Raw genomic sequence first — 22692 nt, 5'->3', positions numbered from 1 at the left:
TGTTATTCCACTCACCTTGGAACAAACAAGCCAGTATGGCAGCCTGTGGTGTGGCAGAAGGCACCCTTAACCTAGTACAGGTTCCAGCAGTAGTTTTTTACCCTATTAGCATAAAATTTCCCAATAGAACAAATTATTCAGGGCTATTCCTGCTGCCTGAACAGGTACATATTTATAACATCTTTTCCAGAGTTATCAAAAAGGTAATAAAAATGTACACTGGTAATGTAGAAAGTAAAACATTTCTTGTTCTCTATGCAATGATTAAGAAACAATGGTAGAAGTACTAAAAGCTTAGCTAGCTAGTATCTGTTATGTAAATCATATCCAACCTGATCAATTTTCTAACCTTCCAGGTGACTTTGTCTGAACCTGGTGTTTTGCCCAGTGCCTCCAATTTCCAGTCTGAGCCAGTGGAAGGCCGCAAGGTCAGCAAAGTCATAAAGACTACTGTAGTGCAAGGAGAGAGAATGGAGAAACACCTGGGGGATGCGAGCTTAGCTACTGATCTTCCGTCAGCCAAAGAGGACTTTGAAGAGGTAAGAATACCTTTCTCATGTAACTATTAAAGCAGGCCAGATTATTTCACTGAAAGTTTTGGTGGTGCAGTATCAAACTCAACCACTAAGTACAAACCTTGGTTGTTACACTTGACCATGTTATGAAAAGCTTTTATTTAAAAGATTATATATTTACGGGTAGAGTCTACAATTACAGAATTAACTGCGAAACATTAAGATTCCTGGAAAAATAAAAAATGAAAGCAATCCATGGAGGATTTAAGTTGATGGAAATGTTTTGTGTGGTTACTCTTCAAGCTTTAAGTTCATTCACACATTACCCCTTATGTTGCTGATTTTGGTAATCAACGCTGTTAATTCTACTCTCCAGATAAACTGCTGTATCACAACTACTACTTCTTTTGTCCATGAAGAAATTGCTACCAAGCTAATTAGCACCTTGTTTTTGTACTTCTGATCAGGTTAAACATTTCAGTAATAGAGAAGTGCAGGAAGATGGCAAGAGCCAAAAAGCTGTTATGCCCAGAACAAAGAAAAACCCACATCCAGCCAAAAGGAAATAAAAACGCTGCCTTTCTAATTTTTTATTTTATTTTCTGTGAAGTATTAGTAACAAGATACTTGCTGAAACACCTTGCCAAACTCAATTCCCTGTTTCTTCCATTTCAGAAGTATCCCCCATCTATTTCTGTGCATGCCTGTCTATTTATTGCTAGCTCTCAGAGCAGGCAGCTCAGACTGACAGGTAGAAAGCATATAAAAGCATGAATATTTCCTGCAACAGGAAAGGGTTGCTGTATCAGTTGTTGTAAGCAGATGATGTAGTGCTCCAAGGCCCTGATTTGAACATTCTCAAACTTGGAAAAAAAAAAAAGTTGTAAGACATACTTCGGTAAAACTCTCAAAAGTATGAAACTATCCTACAGAAGAAATTGTTACCAATCTGTACAGAGGAAAAGTTGTAAGGAGTTCACCATTCAGCTTTGATTGTATGAGGTACTCAAGCAGTACCTCAAGAAGAACAATTACTTTCTGTCCTAGCTTTCTGTCTATGTTTTAATTGGAAGTTTATGTTTTAATTTGAGGCTTTGAGCTATACAGGCAACCAAATTAAAATCCAACTCCCTGCGTTAGTAGAAAAGGAGATCATGAAAGAGGATGGATCAATTATTAAAAGGTTTGGCTTGGCATGGCAGTGAACTGCTACCAGAAAAAAATTAACAAACTCACTCTGAATGTAAGCGAATTTAAGTGTGCCTGGAGTGAAGCCACTGACAGCACATGACTATTTATTTGCAAAACTACTAAACGTTACTACTAACACTGTGTTACAGGAAGGGAAGTGTGCACTAGGAAGGCCTTGCAAATAGTTGAAAGTGCTCAGTAAAAAAAAGGATGTGGTGGCTTGGCAAGAGTATTTGGCTTCCCATGGTCCTCTCTCAAGGACTCTGATCAGAAAGCAGGCTTTTGGTAAAGGCTAACAGAGACATGCATTTGCCTAGATCTGGAAGAGGCTCAGTGACATTTATGGTTCTGGCTAGCAGAGCAAAGCTATTTCCAATGGGGTAAGAGAATAAACAGTGAAAAGAGTGTAAGTCGCTAGATTGCCACAAATACAGTTTTATTGACTTAAGGAAGACTTGCATGCATTCAAGAAATTGTTAGCTTAAGAAGCTGAAAATACCATAAAGGAGCTTTAAGTATAGGACAACTTTGTAAGTTGACGTTAAATACAGCAAGGAGGGACGTCCTGTGCGAATGTCTTGTGTTGCATATCCCTGTACTACAGAACATTTTTGCTGAGCATCTACAACTGTATGCTTAATAAGCATGAAGAAATGAGCTGCTTACATTATGAAAGCCAGTTAAAGCTGTGGTGTGTGTTCTATTCAGAATGAATAAAGAACACCTGACCTTAGTTTAAATTGCCAGCTACAATTACTCTGATTTCACTTTTAAACAACAGCAAAAAACCCCTAAGCCTCCAGCTGTAGGGGAGCACGTTTTAAAGCCTTCAGAAACTACGGGCTATGAATGCTTTCTCGTTCTCTCTCTTCAGGACAACACTAAGTAAAGCCAGCACACAGAAGAGGACTGTGATGAAGGATCGGTATGGAAAACATGTTCACATAGAAGAGCTGGATGACACACCAGAAGCACTACCACAGGATGACCTCCAGCATGACCTTCAGCAGCTTCTTAGACATTTCTGCAAAGAGGATTGGAAACAAGATGCAAAATAAGAAGCTGTCACCCCTCAACAACAACATGTCCATCCAGTACACAGCATTCATCTTTTCTAGGTGTAGACATTATGACCTACGTAATCACTGGAAGACACTGCCATTTCTACTTGTGCAGATGCAGTGAATTCATTTTCTCCCCTGTATTTGATTTTGGGTTTTTGTTATTTTTTACCCTGTAAGCTAATTTGTGACCAAAGATAGCATCCTTCATTTGGGATGATTTATCCACCGAATTGTCGTCTTTGTGCTGTACTGGGACCTTGTCAGCATCGCCACTTGTTGCCGGTCCTTTGCTTCTGCACTAGCTTCACAAAACTGCATTTGTCAAGCCAACTTCATCTACAGGCCTCTTCAAGTGACTATGTACAGGCACCATGAAAAAAGGGAGTTAATATGTAAACTGTATATAGCAAGAGTATTTGGACTTACTTATGAGACTGCAGAAAACACACTGCCTACGAATACTATTAGTGTCGTGGATTACAAGGTTTGTTGACACTGGTGAACAATGGAAAAAGTAACATTAACATGATCAACTGCGAACACTGAGGAGGAAGCACTGCAGATCTACTGCATCCATAAGACTTCCAGTTTAGGGATCTATTATTATAGTTAAAGGCTCTAAGAGTCAGGCTAAAAACCTGGAAATTCAGCTGTTCTCATGAAGTAAGAGCTGATGGTGGCCATCGATACTTTTAAGACCTTTGGACAGCCACTTCAAGATTTCCAGAAAAGAAAAAAAATAATTAAAAATATCCAATTAGGTAACCAACTTGCTAGCAGCTATATCTATGGCACATTTGCATACGGTATTAAAATCTTTTAGATCTGGACATGTGGCAGGGTGTATTAAACAATTATAACTACAGTAGTTTCCTGTTTTCATCACTGCTTTAGCAAACCACATTGTCCTACTGGCCACTGCACTGTAGATAACTATGGGAGAAAGACTTACACTATATGAAAAGAATAATTAATTCACCATGTTTTAATCAAGACTGCCTCTTATCAGATACATGCATGTGGCATTTGAAGGTCAAAACCAAACCTCCTGTAATTGTGTCAACCTACTCTAGCCCTCCAAGCACTGAGCGAGCAGTTTTTATCTTTCAAATGTTTTTTAAGGAGAAAGTGCTCACTATCCTCGAAAGCCAGTTTCTGTTCATATTTTGTTACCTATCTATATATATAATATATATTTCTAAATCTACCCTCTGAAAAAAATCACGATAGCATGTATGCACTTTTACTTTAAAAAAGGGAACAAAGACCTGCCATATTTGGTATTCTATACCTTAACATTTAAAGGTGAGCACTCTGCAGCATTTTAGAATATATTACACCTGCAAACACACTAAAGGTTTTTGAACAGCTGTTTAATTTTTTTTTAATAGCATACTCAAGAACAGATTAAAAACAAATACTCTCCTTTAAGATTAATGCTTTTTCCAAGCTTACCTGGCCTTCTATGATTATGGTTTGGGTTTGTGACTCACTCAGTGCTCAGAATAAGGAAGGGCACTTCTCATTAAAGTACCGATGCCAAAAGCATGAGCACGTCTTGGGAGCTGAGGCTTCCTGCAGACAAAGCAACCTGAGGTGCCATGCTAACACTTTTTTTAGCAGGCAGGCAGAAAAAAAAAAAAAAAAAAAAAAAAAAAGTGTTTTGGCAGCCAAAATGAATGAGACCCTTGATGAAACATTTCATGATACATCGATGGCTTTCTTATTGTCAAAGCACAGGATGATCTTCAAGAATGGGGCTCTAAAGAAATGCATTTCTGTTGTGTTATTTGCGGTGCAGATGATGTTCTGTGTAACAACATAATGGTTATTCACCTCTTATTTTGATTTTTTTGCTGTGTTATCAAAGAACTTGAATACTGTGAGAAGAAGTGAATTTTAAGTTGATGAATCAGCATCTTGTTCCCATGGTGATAACACTAATTGAATATATCTATGAGGGCATGTATTAGTTAAAAATTAAAAAAAAAAATACAACACTAACAATACATAGCTGCAATGTGTACAATGGCTGATTTAACTAAATAAAAATGTACAAGTGTTAAATGTAGCAACAATGGCTCATTCTCTTTTACTGCCAACGCACCACAAAAGGACCAGCATATACATATTTAGGTACCTTAAATGAACTATCATGATTATAATTCCTCTGTACCCAGATCTTTATGATCTTTTAAATTATGCTGTTCAGCAGTGAGGAAGTAAAAGTCCCTATTAACAGTCAGACACACGTTGTGCTGTTTTTCATTTATTTATTTATTTATTTATTTTTTAAATCATTAACTCTTTTCCAAGAGCTATGCAAGATTTTCCTTCAAATGCAAGCTATATTATAGCCGGTTACTTTTTCAATAGCCACAAGTATTCTATAGTACTCACAAGAGTCTCTCTCAAGCAAAGGAAAGGTAGACAGCATTATAAATCTGTACTAATCTCCATGCTAATCTCCATGCTTGCAGCTGATCCCTGCAGCACAGGAGCCCACTCTAGGGCAGCACTGTGCCTGCTATTCATTTACTTACATTCTGCCTGCATGGTTCCCCAAAACCCAGCTAAGCTCAGTTCTCCTACTGACAGTCTCTCACACTAGAAACATCATCTATGTAAGCAGTTTCTGTACATGCCCTTAAAGGCTCACAATTCTAGTTACATGCCTAATCCACAGGCTTTTGTCTTGATTTTTTTCCCCACTTTTTTTCCCCCCTTTCTTTCCCCTGTGAAACAGTTAAAAAAAAAAAAAAGCAAACAACCAAGAGAAACTACAAAAACACAGTACTGCTCCCACCCCCTCCTGCCAAAAAAACCAAACCAAACCCACCACAACATTTACTCCATTGCAGCAGCAGGACATTAGCTTGAGATCAAAGAGACAAGCACTAGAGTTACACCATTATTTCAAGAGGTGAAAATGAATTTTTCCATGCAGGCTATTAAATACACTAACTGGAGCAGATAAAAAAAGCTTTATTTCTTCCACATCTGCCTATTAGACCACATATCAGTTGCACAAGCAGTGTAAAGGCAGTGGGGACATTACACATGAACACAGGTGGGCTTCAGCACAGACCACAGCTGTGCACCACTCCACATCCATGTGAACACAAATGGTCCCTGCTCTGTGTCCTGTCCTGCATCATTTTGTTACCATGGGGCTGCACAGGTGGTGGTGGGGACATGGAACAGGGGTAGGCCAGTATTGTTAAAATATTTTTAAAATTATACCCAAGCAGCTCTAGCTTCACTTTATCAGCACTTTTTAAGTAGAAACCACTTTGATTCTGGCCACTTCTGGTAAACAATATCTGAAAGCAAACACCTGTTCATGTTTGTTTAAAAAAAAGAAGAAAACAGAAGTCACCAAATCCAATGACTAGCTTTGTGCCTGTATGAACTGGTGAGTGGCATCAACAACGTGGATAACTTATTTCCCCTCTCTTCTCTTTAAGAGATAGGGCAGACTTCATTTCTGTAAATGAAAAATACAGCATCTACCATTTACCTTAAAATGGAGTATTTTTGTAAAGAACAAGTTTTTTAGTCAGATTGTAAAGCTCTGCAAACCAGCTTTAAAATATCAACTCTACTAGCACAGCCCCTGTGTTATTTCCTACTCCCCAGCAAGCCCTGAAAGTGGACTGTATCTAAGACTCTAAAATACATAAGTAGAACATTTTAACACCTCTGATCAACCTGGAGCAAGCTGACGCTGGTTGTAACAACATACAGAACACAGAGCAATGTGCCAACTATGATGGCTGCCTTATACTGATTAAGTTGTATACCATACCAACAAAATGAGGATAAACTCATATTCACATAGCATGCCCTGCATCTGCCCAGTGATATTTAGTTGACGTGGAATCATAGAATCACTCAGGTTAGAAAAGACCTTAAAGATCATCGAGTCCAATCACAATGTAACCATACTACCCTAATTCTAACAACCCTCTGCTAAATCATGTCCCTGAGCACCACATCCAAATGGCTTTTAAACACATCCAGGGATGGTGAATCAACCACCTCCCAGAGGAGCCTATTCCAGTGCTTAACAACCTCTTCTGTAAAAAGTGTTTCCTGATATCCAACCTAAACTTATCCCAATGCAACTTGAGGCATTTCCACTCATCCTGTCACCAGTGAGAAGAGACCAACCCTGCTCTCACTGTAAGCACCTTTCAGATAATGGAAGAGAGCAATAAGGTCTCCCCTCAGCCTCCTTTTCCCCCACACTAAGCAGCCCCAGTTCCTTCAGTCTCTCCTCGTAGGGCATGAGATCCAAGCCCTTCGCAAGCCTTGTTCTCCAAGCCCTTCTTTGGACCTGCTCCAGCACCTCAGTGTCCTTTTCTGTACTGAGATGCCCAGAAGCCCAGAACTGAACACAGTTCTTGAGGTGAAGCTTTGCCAATGCGAAGTACAGGGACAGAATTACTTCCTTAGTCCTGCTCACCACACCATTCCTGATACAAGCCAAGATGCCACTGGCTTTCTTGGCCACCCGTACAAGAAAGTAGAGCTCACAGAGAGGATTTTGGGGTGTTTTTGAAGTTATGTTAGCTAGAACCCACACCTTTACTATGAGCCAGAAGAGCCATGCAAAACTGAACACACATACAGCTAACAACTCATTGCATACAGCATAAATAGTGAGCTCTTTCAAGTACAAAATGCAGACTCGTCACCCCATAGTATATAATTTCAGGCCTTCAACAGTGAGCAACTTAAATGAACAACTTATTCCCCTCAGGGAATCAATACAACTACCATCTTCAACTGTATCCAGCTAGCAGTTTTTGCTATTGCTGTAAACACGTTAACACAGAACATATACAATAGCATTTGTGAAGAAACCTAAGCCAGAACATTTTGACAGGTCTCAAAATAGCTAATGAAGAGCAGATAAGCTGTTGTGAGGTGGTTGGGTTTTTTTGTTTGCTTTGTTTCACTTTTGGCCAAAGAAACATCCACACATTTTTCACTCCCTTGCACAGATTGGTTTTGTCTCCAGAGGTCTAAGCCACCTTCTTTTTGGCAGTGAAGGGAGCAACAGGCACAACCTACACCAGCTTTTCTCATCACTTCTGCCTCCCCCTCCTATGAGTGGAAGAGGAATTAATACCAAAGAGACTATCAAATACTGTTTGTTTTAATGACATCTCCACAGAAATAGGGAGTAAAACGACCTATTCTGGAATATATTCCTGAACCTTTGCAAGGATACTAAGAATATCATTCACTCTGCATACACGCTTCAGGGCTAAGAAGACCAGAGCTGTACCTAGAACTGCACTAAAAACACACCTGCGCAGCAACAACCAGATAGAATAAAACAACCACCACACACAGACACCTACACAACAGCCACCAACCTGACATCATTTACTCCATTAGAATTAACACATTTCCAAGTCACTGAATGTCTAATGAAGCCATGAGCTTTTTGAGTTCCATGACTGACACCCCTGTCCATCTAAATGCTTTTCAGTTTCACACCATGAAATCAATTGTTCTCTTGGTCAGTCTTACACTCTCTTAGTGAGGAATCGTATTGATTCTGTCAGTAGAGAAATCAGCATACCTCAGTTATCATTACGTGAACCCAAACAGAGCTGTTGCCACACTCTATGTAATTACTGTGTATGAAATCTAAAAATGGCATACTATTCAAATAAACTTAATTGAAATGGTTGAAACACCAGCATTTACTACCAACTGCAGTATGTCAAAACATAAGATGGGCTTAAAAGCAGCTCAACTGCATTGCCCCACAATAGCTTTTACTGATCTAATATGCTTGTAGTATTAAATACAGACTTCTCTGAGAATGTATCACATTCTGTCTGCCTAAGAGATAAAGAGCCAATAAGGATGTTTGGAGGTATCAAAAAGTATCAATAAATAAAGATAATTTTATCAGAAACTCCTTCAAGCTCTGCATCTTTGAGAAACTAGATGCTGCCTAGCTGCTTGATGGTGTAAGACAATACCTACCTCTAAGCCACTGCATCATCCAGTTGTTCCTCATCTCAGAAATAGGCACCTGAGAGCAGAAACTAATCCTTTCCCTTAGTTTTGTTGATGCGGCCTATAGTTTTACATGAATTAAATGGAAGCGGGCTATAAGGTGCTGACAACCCCTTTCTAGCATCCCGACTCTGCTAAGTAGTAACATACAACTTTCTCTCTGGCAGAGAAATCAAACCCACACATAGCAAGCCATTGCTCCCATCTGCTGAATTCTGCAGCCATTTTATACAGAGGAGAAGGAAGGTGCCTTGCTGGTGAGCAGCAAGCAGGGCTCTAGGCAGCAACAGGCTGGGCCTTGCTGCACAAACTTCAATACAAGAGGACACAACAACCACCACATTACAGAAAAATGCTCATTCATGTTTCAAGCTATGCTAAAACTACCTGGCCACTGCATTTGACAGAAGAAAGATTAGAGTAACAGAGATACCCCAGGCCTGCCTATTGTCCTGCTACCAGCACAAGAGCAGTGCTTCACAGCAGCAGATGCAGGTCCCAAATGATACCTCCTCTTGCTCAACCTAGAAGAGACTTCAGGTGCATTTTCATTTTTAGTTGTTTCTTTCATACAACTGGGTAAATACATCTCCATTGACCCGAGATGACAATGGATGCTCAGCCAAGACTGAGGGGAAAACATCACCTGATGGCCAAGGTTTGGTCTTGGTTCAAATTTTCCCTTCAAGAAAGAACAAAAGGAAGAAGTAATCTTTCCCCTCTGAGTTTTAAACAGTTAAACAGAGAACAGCAGGATTATGTCACTGACAGTAGCAGTACTTTTGAAGAGGACATGCCAAAGGGTATCTCAGAGAGAACTGACTGACTGGCACAGGAGAGAAAAGAGTGAATGGAAGCAAAAACCTGAGTAACTAAAACAGTATCTGGCGTTCAGGGCAGGAAAAACCCACAGCACTGGAGAGACTCAAGATGTCATCTCCTTTTCTTATTTTTTGTGTTCCAGCAGCACATCTGCCCTCCAGTCAGATTAGACACAGTCTGTTAGTTAAGGCCTATTTTAAGATGCTGTAGAAATAAATGCAATAACCATAGAGCCCTGCTTCAGAAGGTCATCACAGTTATGTGCTGATACAGCACAAAGTAATTTTTTTTTTCTTCTGTCATTCATATCAAGAGACACAGGCTGTACCCAGTCTTCCCTTCTCTGCAGGATGTGTCTGAACTCTCCAAATAGGAGTAAAACATGAAGAGAAAGAGATACAAAGAAATATATGATCCAAAATCTTCAAGGAATAATTATTCTTTGAAATAATGCAAATATACGGAGTCAGTCCCAGCTCAATTTGTTTGTATAATTACCTATATTTTGCATGACAAATTAAAAAATAACAGACAAGGTACAACACAGCAACAGGCAAAACCCAACAACTTACAATCATACAATCACAAAGATTAGAAAAGATCCCTAAGATCACCTTGTCCAACCATCCACCTACCAACAATACTGCCCACTACCCATGTCCCTAAGCACCACATCTCCGTGGTTCTTGAATATCTCCAGAGAGCCCCACGTGCTACATCCAGAAATGGGAAAAATTAAATAAAGTTTATAAAGGTCAGCCGAGCTATTCTGAAATCAGAAATGGCCTTTTGCTAACAGTAGCTGACAGCACACTGCTTCTTAATAGCCACTAGAGTGCAGCAAATCATCAGCTTTTAAACAGAATAGCCACAATCAAGAACCTCCATTTTTACTAACACCAGTATCAGCAAGAAAACCAAATTTTGATTAAAATCAAAGAGTGAAATGTATTTGCCCTTCTATTTATATGTTAGATGGTTAAGCCCTGGCAAGGTTTTAAAGATCAGACCCTTGTCTGATCCCTCAAGCAGAGGCCTGGCCCAAGCAGATCGAGTCCCACTGTATACTTCAGGTTCTGTATCAGGCCAGGCTCCCTGCAGTGACTGCAGCCTTGAAGGTTTGAACCACATTGTGGAACAATAGTTACATTCTAGCATATCTGTATTCAGGTTCCTTCCAAGGTTTCTAAAGTTGTCTGACAATTTTATTGAAACTGATTATCAGTGTCCTTTCCATTACTGGATGTGACTTATTTTTCCCCCTTTGAGTGCACAGATTTGCCTTTGTTGTGAAGCTACTCCAACCATCTCATCGCAGACAGGATGAACAGCTTGAGCCGAGGAAACCTGGCTATCGACTGCTTTATTTATTCCCACAACCATGGGAAGAAGATAGCCCACAACAAATGAGAAAACTCTTTATCACTTTTTAAACAACATTCTGCATTTGCACAGAAGCACAAGCTCTAATAACATGCATTTTCTGACTGTTTTACTGACATTCTTTACCTCAAATGATTCTTGGTGACTGAGGATAGCTGCTTTTTATTCCTAATCTGTTTTGAGTTGCACAAAGCAATAGGAATGCAGGTGCTTACCAAGAATTCTGGTCTAATAAAATTCTTGTCTCCCTCCCCTCCCTCTCCTCTTTAAGTACCAATCATTAAAAATTAATTAGGCTTGAGAACCATTGATGTGCTCAGAGTAGAACATGGATGGTATTCACTTAGCCTTGTTCCTCAGGAAGCTAAGCAGTGAACAGATAGAATTCTGTTCTCATCCATGAGCTCAGAGCAAGACTCAAGTATTACAAAGACATCTACTTACTTTTACTTTCTACAATAATGAAGCCCTTCACAAAGGGTATCATCACCAAGTCCAACAGAACAGGAAAATAATTGCAAAGAATTGGCTGCTTATATTTGATGAGACCACGGTGATGGAGTGATGCCACAGAGGAATGGGAAATACCAAGCATCACAGCTGTTTTCAAGGAGGACAAGGAAGGGGATCTGGGGAAGTACTGATTAGCTTCATCTTGGGAAGGTGCTGGAGCAAGTAATCCTGCAGCAAGTCGTCCAAACAGAAAGGACAAGAAAGTGACAGCAAATAGGCAGTGTAGATTTTGGAATGGGAAATCTGGCTTACCTAGCCTGATAGCATTCTACAGCAAGAATACTGGCTCAGTGGAAGAGGGGAAGGCAATAGAAGATGTTCCTCGTAAGTATGGGTTAAGAGAAACATTCTCATTTAAAAACTGAAGTATGAGGTAGATAAATGAACAGTGAGTCAGACAGAAAACTAGTTGCAAGCCTTTGAACCTGTCAATTCAATCAGCAATATGAAGTCCAACTGGAAACCAGTCACTAGTGCTGTCCACCAGAGGTTATTACTATATAACATTTTGACTGATATCTGGATGATGGGACATTTTGCCAACTATCATCAGCAAACTCGCAGATGATATGAAATCTGGAAGACTAGTAGATATTTCAGATGGTTGTGCTGCCATTCAGAGGGACCTCAACAAACTAGAGAAGAAGGCCAACAGGCACCTCCAAAAATGGAAATGCAAAGTCCTGCTCCTGGCCAGGAATAACATCTCCCTTAACCCTTCCCTAGCAGTACATAGTAGGGACCAACTAGCTGGACACAAGCTTTGCAGGAAAGGATCTGGGATTCCTGGTGGATATAAGCTAACCATAAAACAGCAAAAAAACCTTATTAAACTCAGAAAGCACTTTGCATTGCCCTACTGAATTCTTAAAGCATCTAGAGTGAGAAATGAATTTACTCACAAGCAATTTTCACAAGGAGAGTAAAACTGAAGTTCAAATCATACCATAGACCTCCTGCACAGAGCAAGGCTTCTCCCTCCTGCTCTGGTTCCCCAACTCCAAAAAAAAACAAAACAAAACAAAAAAACAAACAAACAAAAAAAAAAAACCACAAGCAAACAAAAAAAAAAACAACAAAAAAACACACCCAACACTTACATGCACGGTTTTAACAAATATTAATTTTTTTACCTTTATAATGAAATACTGAACAAAATCAAATTCACTAACAATGCTGCAAATATATGCAAAAGTATACATCATTTTCCACACATAAGGAGAGGTACAACTTCTGCACAGTACAATGTAGTTTATCTGTTTAACAAACAGGAACAGCCTTAAGTGTGGCCTACATCTGCAGTAATTATCAGAGTTGTGAATTCTGTATGTTCCCTAAGGAAAAGGTTTTACCCCTCTCCCCAGAGCAGAGTCTGAACAATCTTTATTATGGGCTGAACGCTGCTGCTTGATTCTTCAGTCACAAATACTTTCCACTCTGGCAATGTGGTACCTTTCAGATTTCGATTCAGGTTTCAACAGGTCACTTTTTACATACACGTAAGGGCACATGTTTTCTGCAGATTTCAGTAAGGCAGTCTGCACTCTCTCTACTTTGCCAGTATTCTTTCTGGATTGCTTTCAAGAACTAAGGCCAAATCTCCAAAATAAGTGACTGACGTTCCCATACACAATATACATATGACCAATAGAGAACAGCATTAAGTGAACATCACATAACTAAGACACCAATTGAAATTCAAATATAGTAAGCAAACAATTCCAATATTTAATCAATCCAAGAAAAAAAAATGTGGACAAAGGAATTCATCCAGTAAACTACTTTTGATAAGGAGCTGACCAAGGTTTATCCAGTAATCCAACGACAAATGAAAAAAGATTTTCACACACTTGTTCCCCATGTAGTTTGACCGGTATGAGGAGCACATGTGACACAGGGGAATAATCCATAGCAGATAAAGCATTTACACCCTCTCCCCAAGCTATGTGAACAGTTGCTCTAATCAGCACCTCATACAAATCACATAACTCATCTGCAGTATATATTTTGTCTTTGTTACAGTGTGGGAAAATCTGAAGATCTGGAAAATTCAAACATCACAGGTCTGATGTGTTCAGCAGAAATCTCAATTATAGCAGCAATAATAATTACACTTATAAACAGCATTACCATGAACAATGAATACAAGCAGTGGCACATTTGTCAGGAAAGGGCACAGAACTACGCTTTTGAAAATAAATCCATACAACTAAATTGCTCTCATACTGTGGCTTGTACTTACTTGAAGGTTTTAAAAAAATGAAACACATCATTTAAACAAATCTTTGTCTACACCAGTTGAATATTAAGTGCAGATGTTGGCTAGCACAGAAGGATGCTTGCCTAGCAAACAGATGCTTCATATCTTATGTTTCAAAGGCACTTCTTAAATGAAAGCCACATACTCACAGCACATGCAACAAAAAATTCAAACTACACTTTCTGGCATACTACTTCCAGATTGTTCTCTTTGCTACATAAGGTTTAAGGTTACTGCGCACATGTAAGCACACATACAACCTTTTATCAAAGTTTTTATAATAACAATAGTCTTTGTAGCAACAACAGATCACTGCTTCCCTAGAAAGCCTCTAGACCAGAAGAATAACAGCTCTCAACAACACATCCACACACCTTCACCTCCATTTAGCAGCCTCCTCCATACTCTTAAATCACACATTGCCTACAGAAAATACACAACTTCCCCTGTACAACTGTACACCTACTGTATCTCAGCCGCATATTACTGGATTCCTCCAGCCAGTACTCACCATTTGTAAATGGCTCACAGGAAAATCTGCTTGTCCGTAGGAAAATAGATAGAGATCAACTCCCTCTACGAATTCCTGAAGATTTCTACTCTACTTATTGTGAAGTTTCCCTCTAAAAGTAATACCCTCTACCTACAAAGCTCTGTAACTTCCCAGCAAGGAGCTGGGCTACAAGTGAATTGTGGGAGGGCTGTGACACAGCTGCCCCTAATGGGGAATGAGCTGCAGCTGGAGCCATAACGGCTGCTCTCTGCCCCAGGTGCATGCAAGAACTGAAACTTAGGACGAAGTGCAGTTACAACTGCTCTTTGAAACAGTACAGGAAAATTAGGAAAAAAAAAAAAAAAACCAAAACCCACCAAATGCACGTATATATGAAGATATGGCAGCCTATTAAGCTTGAAAACATTGGTGAGTATATGCAGGGACAGATCTACCCTTAAGAAAGTGCCACTGATATTACTTTTTAAATAGCACTGTATTCTTTATTCATATCCTGAGTCATTCCTAACTAGTACCACAGGACATATTTACTCCAGCTTTGTATTCTGCTTTCAAGAGCTTTGGGTGATTTACTCTGACCTTTAGCAAATCAACCCGTCTTGCACGGAAGGCTTGTGACCGTTACTCAAAATGTACAGCTGCAACCATACTGCCATGGATTTACCAGCAAAAAATGACCAGTTTCTTAACAAGGCACCTAGACAATTAACACATGGTCTCTCTCTTAACAGTTTCAGGCCAATGACTAAGCCATCAAGTAGCCCCTGGCACGGAATTACAGTAACCCATAGGATCTGGAAAAGCACTGAGCAGGAGGAGTTGTTGGATGAGATCAGTGAGCTGATGAAAGTTACAGATGATGCCACTGAGGATGCTTGAATTTCACTGGGACTTAAGAGAGAATTAGGCTCTAACAAACAACTGCAGAGAAGATCTGTGGACCTCATGGAAAGCAAAGCTTTGTGAGGCCATCATAAGTAACCACATCAGTAATGCCCTCTCAGGATGTTGTTGTTATTATTATATTCTCTAGATGACAGTATTGGAAATGCCCAGAGTAGGAGCCCTAGTAAAAGTGGGATCCTTAGGGAAAAAGTCGTCAGAGGCAAGTTATTTATTTTAAAGGGAAGGGGAGCAGAGAAAGTTTGGAAAAGGGTTGGCAGAAAGAAGGGTAAAGAAATGGGACAGGGGATATGAACTGGGTGAGCTATGGCAACCTGGCTGGCAGCTTGTGCTTGATGGCAGCAGGTGGAGCAGGACCAAAAAATAAAACCCACGTTCCTGATCACATCAAAAGAGTTACAGCTGTTTCTGTGGCCAAGAGGACCAGGGTGAGGCTCTCTATATCCAAAATGGGAATACTCAGAGAGATGATATGCTGTTATATTGGTGCCTGTTCCTGCTGACCAGTGACCACAGTTCTATGTTTGTTTGTTTGTTTTTTAATTTACTATTTTAAAAAATAATTAATAACTATCATATTGCCATGAGAACTCTATGGTGGTTAAACTCCAAGATGTACTTCCAGGGCACTGTGAGGCCTTATTTTTTATATAAAGTTTTGTTCACTTAGTATTCCTCCCCTCAAAACAGAGCTCCTTCCCAGCAGCATGCAGGGATGCTGCCTCTCAGTTTAAACCATCTCCAGCAGCACAGCTGAGCTTCTGGGAGCTGGACATTGTTTTTTCAGGTACTTGATGGTTTCCTAAAACCATTTCCGATTATCAAGAAGGTTTTGAGTGCTTCTTCAGCTACAGACCAATGCCTATATTTAATAGTGCTTTTAAAGATAGCCATTGGCAGGCAGGCATGATTTTCCCTGCTCTCATCTCACCAAAAGCCAGACAGACCAGAAATATGATTCCAAACAAATGAGCCATTAGTGCCAGCTGGCTATTTCCAATTGAGTTATATCTTTTCTGTGTGACATTACATTGTTGCCTAGGGGTCATTACTTCTATTCTTAATTTCTCTAGCCCATTTTTTTCATTATCCAAGAGTCACAGCTGAATAGCACACACCAGTAGTTTTAGTGCATATATACGAAGCACTGAAAAAAAAATAATTTGAAAGTCTCTGTGCACTTTCTCTGAGATCTCTGCAACAGAGTCTGAAATATACTCCTTAGAGTGGAGGCAGTTACAGGCCTACTTGGCAATTCAGAGACATTAGAAAAGCAGCAGCAGATAAGGGACATTAAGTCATATGAATATTGAACACTGTCCAGGTTCTCTGGCTAGTCTCCCAGATAGACAGTATTTCAGTGTTGAAGAGAGAGAGTTCTGTGTAGGACAACACTTACAAATAAATATGTTACAGAGACAGGAAAATGACTGATCCTTTGGGATGTTGAAACACTTACGTAGGAGGAGACTGCATATGGGAATTCAGATCCAGTTTGATAGCAGCAGGACCTCTACATCCTTTACAAATATTTTGGCTCGTAGCCCAAGTCTGCAAGCATCTTTATCATCATTTTGCTATCAGACTTGAACTAGAATTCAGCAGAAATTTTTGTTCAGCAAAAATCACTGCATATAGCCTAGAATTTTGTAACAAGGATGCAACAGTGTAGAACCCAGGAAAGTCTTTTTCTGCACCAAGGCCTTACCTCAGTCATGCTCAGGACTTCTCTCACCTCCCATTTCCATTAGTGTTAGCATGCATTTTATCTATTTGTTACAATTCCTCACGTAGTCTCAACTTTATATCCATCACTAGAATTTTTCATCTGTAGGTTACCACCTGCTGTTACACGATGTCTTTATTTGCACACCCTGAGACATTAGTCTAGCAAAAACAACAAAAAATCCTCTTTGTAGAAGCTGCTGATTACAAATATATTAAGCTCAGAGACACAAAATGTCAATGATCAACTATTGTAGGCAGTTCTGGACGGGATCTAAATAAAATCTATTCCTTCTTTTTAACTGAGGCAACAAATTTCTGTCCCCGGTTATCACCTAGTTATTTGTCAATCTGACCAGAGGAAGGTTACTGAAATGAGATGCTGGAACATATCTGCCTCTGAAGACAGATGATCTTTAGTCCATAAGAGGTTCTTGAATTAGGGGTAGTAAACAAGAACAACAAAAAAAAAAACCTGAAAACTTTTACCAGTCAGCCCACGGCTTTAGGCAACACGAACAAGAAAAATGATCACTTTCAAGGCAACTTGGAGAATAAGCTCTTTACTTCTACATTTATTAGATAGTTCTGAAAATTGTCTTCTTTCACTAATTATAACCTTTCCTTTCCTTTTCTATGCTTATAAATCGGTTGCATTACTCTTGAGCTTTCTTCAGCTCAGTATCAGTATCTATGATATCTCAAATGAGAAAGTACAGTTCAAAGAAGATACATGTTGTAAAGGAAGACAAGAAAGCCTACGCTGTGGCTGTTAGCTATCATTATACTGTCAGCTGTCATTTAAATTCACACTCCATTTTTTAGACCAAGAAGGAAAAAGAAGTGAAAATAACATAGTTTAAAGAGGAAACAGGAGATGTGAACACAGTATTTTTCTCCCTCACAGCTTTATTTTCTCTCTCCATAAACACTGTTTCATTCCCTGATATCAAACTCTTAGAAGAAGCTGCAGACCAGCCAAAAAAATTTATTCACATTTAGAAACTTTTCAAACATTATCCTCAGTTATGAATCAAAATCATCTTATTTATCACTCATCTGACCTAAGCTGACTCCTGATATGAGAAAGACAGGCTGGCAGCAGTGAAGCAGAACAAATGTTTCCCATAGATACAAATATGCACTTCTGTAGGTTGTATACAGATTTTTCTTCATCAGCATCATCACAGCTGTCACTGCTGACAACTATACAGGGTAGATATTCAAATAAATTATCTCAGAATTGATGAGTGTTTCCTCTGGGGTTATTTTAATGTTGTGGGACAGCTGATAACACCAGACTTTGACAATGGTGCAAAAAAAAAATAAATAAAGTACTCATTATTTTATGAAAATCAGCACTTCTGGTCAAATCCATTTGTGTGCAGCCCAAATGACATGACTGCAGCCACACAGGCTGTGCAATGACCACTTCTACTTGAATAACTGAAAGTGCTATTTGTCTAAAAGGGAAAAAGACTTCTGGAGAGCTAACCAAACCTGGTTCCGCATTTGTAACTTTCACTTCTCTTCGAGGTCTTCACTTTATTTATTTGTTTGTTTGTTGCTGCTGTAAAGACACACACTCTCCCAAATTAAATGGAAGTTGTAAACTGAAGAGATTTATTTCACATCATATGTACATAAATTCTACCTCCTGTCTCAGCACCTCCTGGAAGAAGGATGGCAGCGTAGCAAATGGAAGGAATTGACTCCTAATAATAAGAATGTCTCTAAACTGTGTTATGTAGCCCACTTTTCCGAAAGGCAGTAAAAAGTCAGCACTTGAGCTCTACAAATAGATGCTAATGAAAAGATGAGGGATGTTCATCACTCCTACTCCACTTTCAATCACACTTGACTAGAGATCGAAGAAACCACTTACTCCGTTGTTCACCTTGATTGTATCAGCGTCTAGACCGCATCAAGCACTTTCAGACAGACTAAAGGAGCAATGGCCAAATGACACAATCTCACAGCAGTGACCTGGATAACAACACAGATAATTTGTGCGCAGGTACTTGGAGTGGGACACTGAAAATTTGGTACCATCTCCTCATACTGATACAAGCTGTAACAGTATTATTAAGCTTGCCAGAGTTCCTTGATGGATACCCCTGCCTGCAATTCATCTAGATAACAGAAAGAGCTGTGTCTCTGTGCCAAAGAGTTCTGCTAACTCTCTGAACCAAGGAAATAGGAGGTCCTGCTAGAAATTGGTCACTGAATATGCAACATGCTTTTGGGAAACTTGCATATGTAACATACCTCTGAAAAACTTCTGCATGTGTAACACGAATCATGTATAAAACTCAAGATCTTTTGTGTAAGTGATTTGTGATAGGAGAGTATCCCTCATGTATCCAGTGCTGTTATTAAACAACGCCTACTCTCTAACTCTCCAACCTGAGTCTTAGTTTCTTGATCAAATCCTTTACAGTAACAATACAGGCTATTGGTAGTGCAGCTATCATGGGCTGGTCATTACATTTTTCTCATGCCTTTGTGAGCCCTAATCTGCAAACAAAATGATGCCATTATCTAGTTTCCTTTGTCTTTTTACAGATTTTTTTTTTTTTTTTAGTGTTGGAGGAACTGATGACAAAGATGATTCTTTCATTGTAGAAGCTCACTGAATATTTTCAAAGCTGTGAAAGATGACATATTGTTAAGAGACACACCTCAGGACCAGGAACATGGCTGGCATGTTGATTTGTATATATTTCCATTTGGGCAGATCACTGGGGGAGAGTGGGCTGCCAAAGGTAAAGGTTGTAAGACTTACATCTGCACCCAGAACTGCATAAGAAGAAGCAAACTTATCTGGCAGATACATGACAGGAGATAATGGCTTGGTGACTGTTTTATGGATACTGATTACTTGAAGAAACAAAGAGAAATGGACTTTGTCAACTACCTAGGGGATGTCCACAGAAACAATGTGAACCTGGCAGCAGGAGAGGTGTGAGAGTTAAAATTGTGTTTTTGCAAATGAAAAATCCCACTGACTTAGCCTCACACAGCAGCTTGGATAAGCTTGGATAGGTAGATAAATAAAGAGCAGCAGGCTCCAGTGTCAAGATTAGGGGAATAGATGTGGCAGATATGATAAATATTTACAAAACTAGCAAAGATCAGGAGGTAACAAATTTATGGAGCTATAACAGGAGTGAGATAGATAGCAAGCAGTGGATAGATTGTGAATCTGATCTGGAGCTCAATCAACGAGGAAATGTGAGGTATTCTTGGTGCGGGGGGGGGAAGGGTGGAGGAGGAGAGGGGAAAGGGGATATAAGGCTGTGATGTGCTTTTGGTTTTGTGCTCCTGCTTGCTGGATGCCCACCACTGCAATCATGAATTAAAAGTTTTTCACAAGAGTCCAGTCTCCAAAAAATCATTTGGGTTATTTCTTACAAAATTAAAGCATATTTTAAACTGAAAAGTATCAGTGTATCCATTTAAGTGAAAACCAAGAAGGCTTCAGGAAGTGGAAAGCTTGAAAAACACAAATTATTCAATAACTCTTAAAAAAATCACTTCTGTAAAAAAAACGTAACAGATAACTTTTTGTTCTGCTTCAGACTTTGTGCATATCATTAACTGTAGCATTACATTTTTACTAAGTCACTGTAAACCTGAAACCTTGCAATTACACCTCCTTCATCAGTCATCACTGTCTCAAATCTCCTTCATTTGTCTAACTGTTAGCTCTGAAAGATACATCTGGTGTCCAAAAATCAGATCAGGTTCTTTTTGCTTTTGCAAATCGGTATCAGTGACAAAAAGAAACAACAACAACAACAACAACCACCACCAACAACAACCAAACCAAACTAAACGAACAACAACAACAAAAAATCCACCCTTTTGTTAGGTTTAGTTTGGTCTTTGATTTTTCTGGGGAAGTGTTGTCTATGTTCCTCCTCATCCCGTTCTCCCCCCCCCCCCCCTTTCCTTTTTTTTTGTGATTGTACACAGGAAAAAAAAACACTGCTGATGTTTTGCAGATGTTTTGGTTTTGAACTGTTGACAAACAAAAGAAATTGGTTTTTATCTGATTAACTATTGTGCTCTGTTATGAACAGTTGTGCTTTGCTGCTACTCTGAATTCAAACACTGCCCTCAGAACAGTCCAGTGTGATGGGGCTTTCTCAGATTTGGAGCTGCTGCATAACTTCATTCTCTAGCACTGCCATGATCCATGAACTTCAGAGAAGAAAGGTGCCACTGGGGATGCCACCTCTTTCCCACTAAGTGAGAAAACAGGAAGGTTTCTGTGATAAAGATTTGGAAATTGAGCAAACTTTACAAACCATGAAGTGCTTTGTGCAATGGCATTAGGAAGTAAGGAAGGCTCTCTAAGTTCTCCTTATAATTCTGGCCATAAATCTTTCATACAGATACTGTAATCACTGTCATTCAGAGCACGAAACTCACCCTTGTACCTGGAAACTTGTCATCCATCAAGTTCATGAGCACCAGATAAATTATATAGTGTCAGGTTTTTTAGCCACAAAACCAGGTAGGTGATGTCTACCAACTGTCAGCAACACGACAAGGATTAAATAGCTAATGTTCTTTAAAGCCTACCCATCAAACACCACAGCACCAGCAATACTACACCTAGTAATGCTGCCTATTATTTCTGCCACTGACTGTGCTCCAGGAACTGGTCTCACATAAAAGGAAGAGACAAAAGGATAAGTCATCAGTGGAAAAATAAGGAGAATGAAGGGAATAGAGTTTCAGACATAAAAATAAATGATTCATTTTGAGGAGTGGCACATGTCATCACAATGTTTTCAGCACAATAAATGCCATGTGGTAATAACCTGGGGGTTTCTTGTGGGGAGCAGATGAGATGATTTGGAGGAGGGGCAGGCATGTAATGACAAGAATGAATTGCAGGGAAGCAGAGGAAATAGGTAATAGCATTCAAGCGGAGAAGCGGGGACCAGCAGCAGTATTGACAGAGAAGTGAAAGAATCTAAGAGAAACCTCAGGCCACTTTCTTATCTTGCCACCAAAATGCTTAGCTCTTTGCACTGGCTGTTTGTTCTCAAAGAAGAGCAGTGAGGAATGCTAAGGCCTTTCAATGAACAGCATGCTCCTCAAACCTATGGCACTTTTAGTCTCTCAAACGTCTCCCTTACTTTCTTTTGGCATCCAGTATAAGACTTGTGGGGTGGGTGTAAGGCAGCTCTATCTTGTTGTGTATGATAAGCTGGTTTTAACTATTGAAGAGCTAGGAAATGGTGATTATAGAAAGATGTCAATTCACTTAGACTCAGACACCAAGATGTGCTACGTAACTACAAAGGAGAAATATTGCCTTAGTTTACCTCAGGGTCCTCAACTTGAGAAACATTGCAAAGAAGAGATCAGTGAAGCAACCATTCGGGGTTTTTATAAGGAAAGACTCTATATTATTTGTATCTGTTCACATATTGAAACCATCATACACATTCATTTATATAAGAGACAAGAAACATTTTCTGCCCTCAGCTTCATGTTAATCCTCATTGCATTTTTCAGCCCTTGCAGCATCTTCAGTTGACAAGTGCTTAGAAGAAAGGGATCCATTCTGCTATTCTCATTAGAGAGATTATGTCAAATAGGGAGATTATGACAATTCTGGGGAGTTGCAATGAAACAAACACTGGATCCATCCCTACTTACTCTTCAGTGAAAATAACAGAGAAATGCTGTCTCAAATATGAACGTTCACTTAGTGGTCAAGAGAACTGGCATTGCACGAGG

The 22692-nt window shown here is 39.5% G+C and overlaps 1 protein-coding gene across 15 annotated transcripts in view; it reads left to right on the top strand.

The window, feature by feature from the left end:
• The window catches only part of ANK2 (ankyrin 2), a 178113-nt gene extending 173678 nt beyond the window's left edge, over window positions 1–4435 (top strand). For all 15 annotated transcript variants that reach the window (XM_048943211.1, XM_048943212.1, XM_048943219.1 and 12 more), the window contains 3 exons: window positions 357–539; window positions 1607–1698; window positions 2581–4435. In XM_048943211.1, coding sequence (XP_048799168.1) covers window positions 357–539; window positions 1607–1698; window positions 2581–2764 — 459 coding nt within the window. In that variant the 3' untranslated portion in view covers window positions 2765–4435. The remainder of the gene's footprint in view (window positions 1–356; window positions 540–1606; window positions 1699–2580) is intronic.
• The last annotated feature ends 18257 nt before the right edge of the window (window positions 4436–22692 follow it).

The sequence above is a fragment of the Lagopus muta genome, chromosome 4, assembly GCF_023343835.1.
Source record: "Lagopus muta isolate bLagMut1 chromosome 4, bLagMut1 primary, whole genome shotgun sequence".
In the NCBI taxonomy this organism is placed as follows: domain Eukaryota; kingdom Metazoa; phylum Chordata; class Aves; order Galliformes; family Phasianidae; genus Lagopus; species Lagopus muta.
The sequence above is the reverse complement of the archived record's forward strand: the minus strand, read 5'-3'. Positions and strand labels throughout refer to the sequence as shown.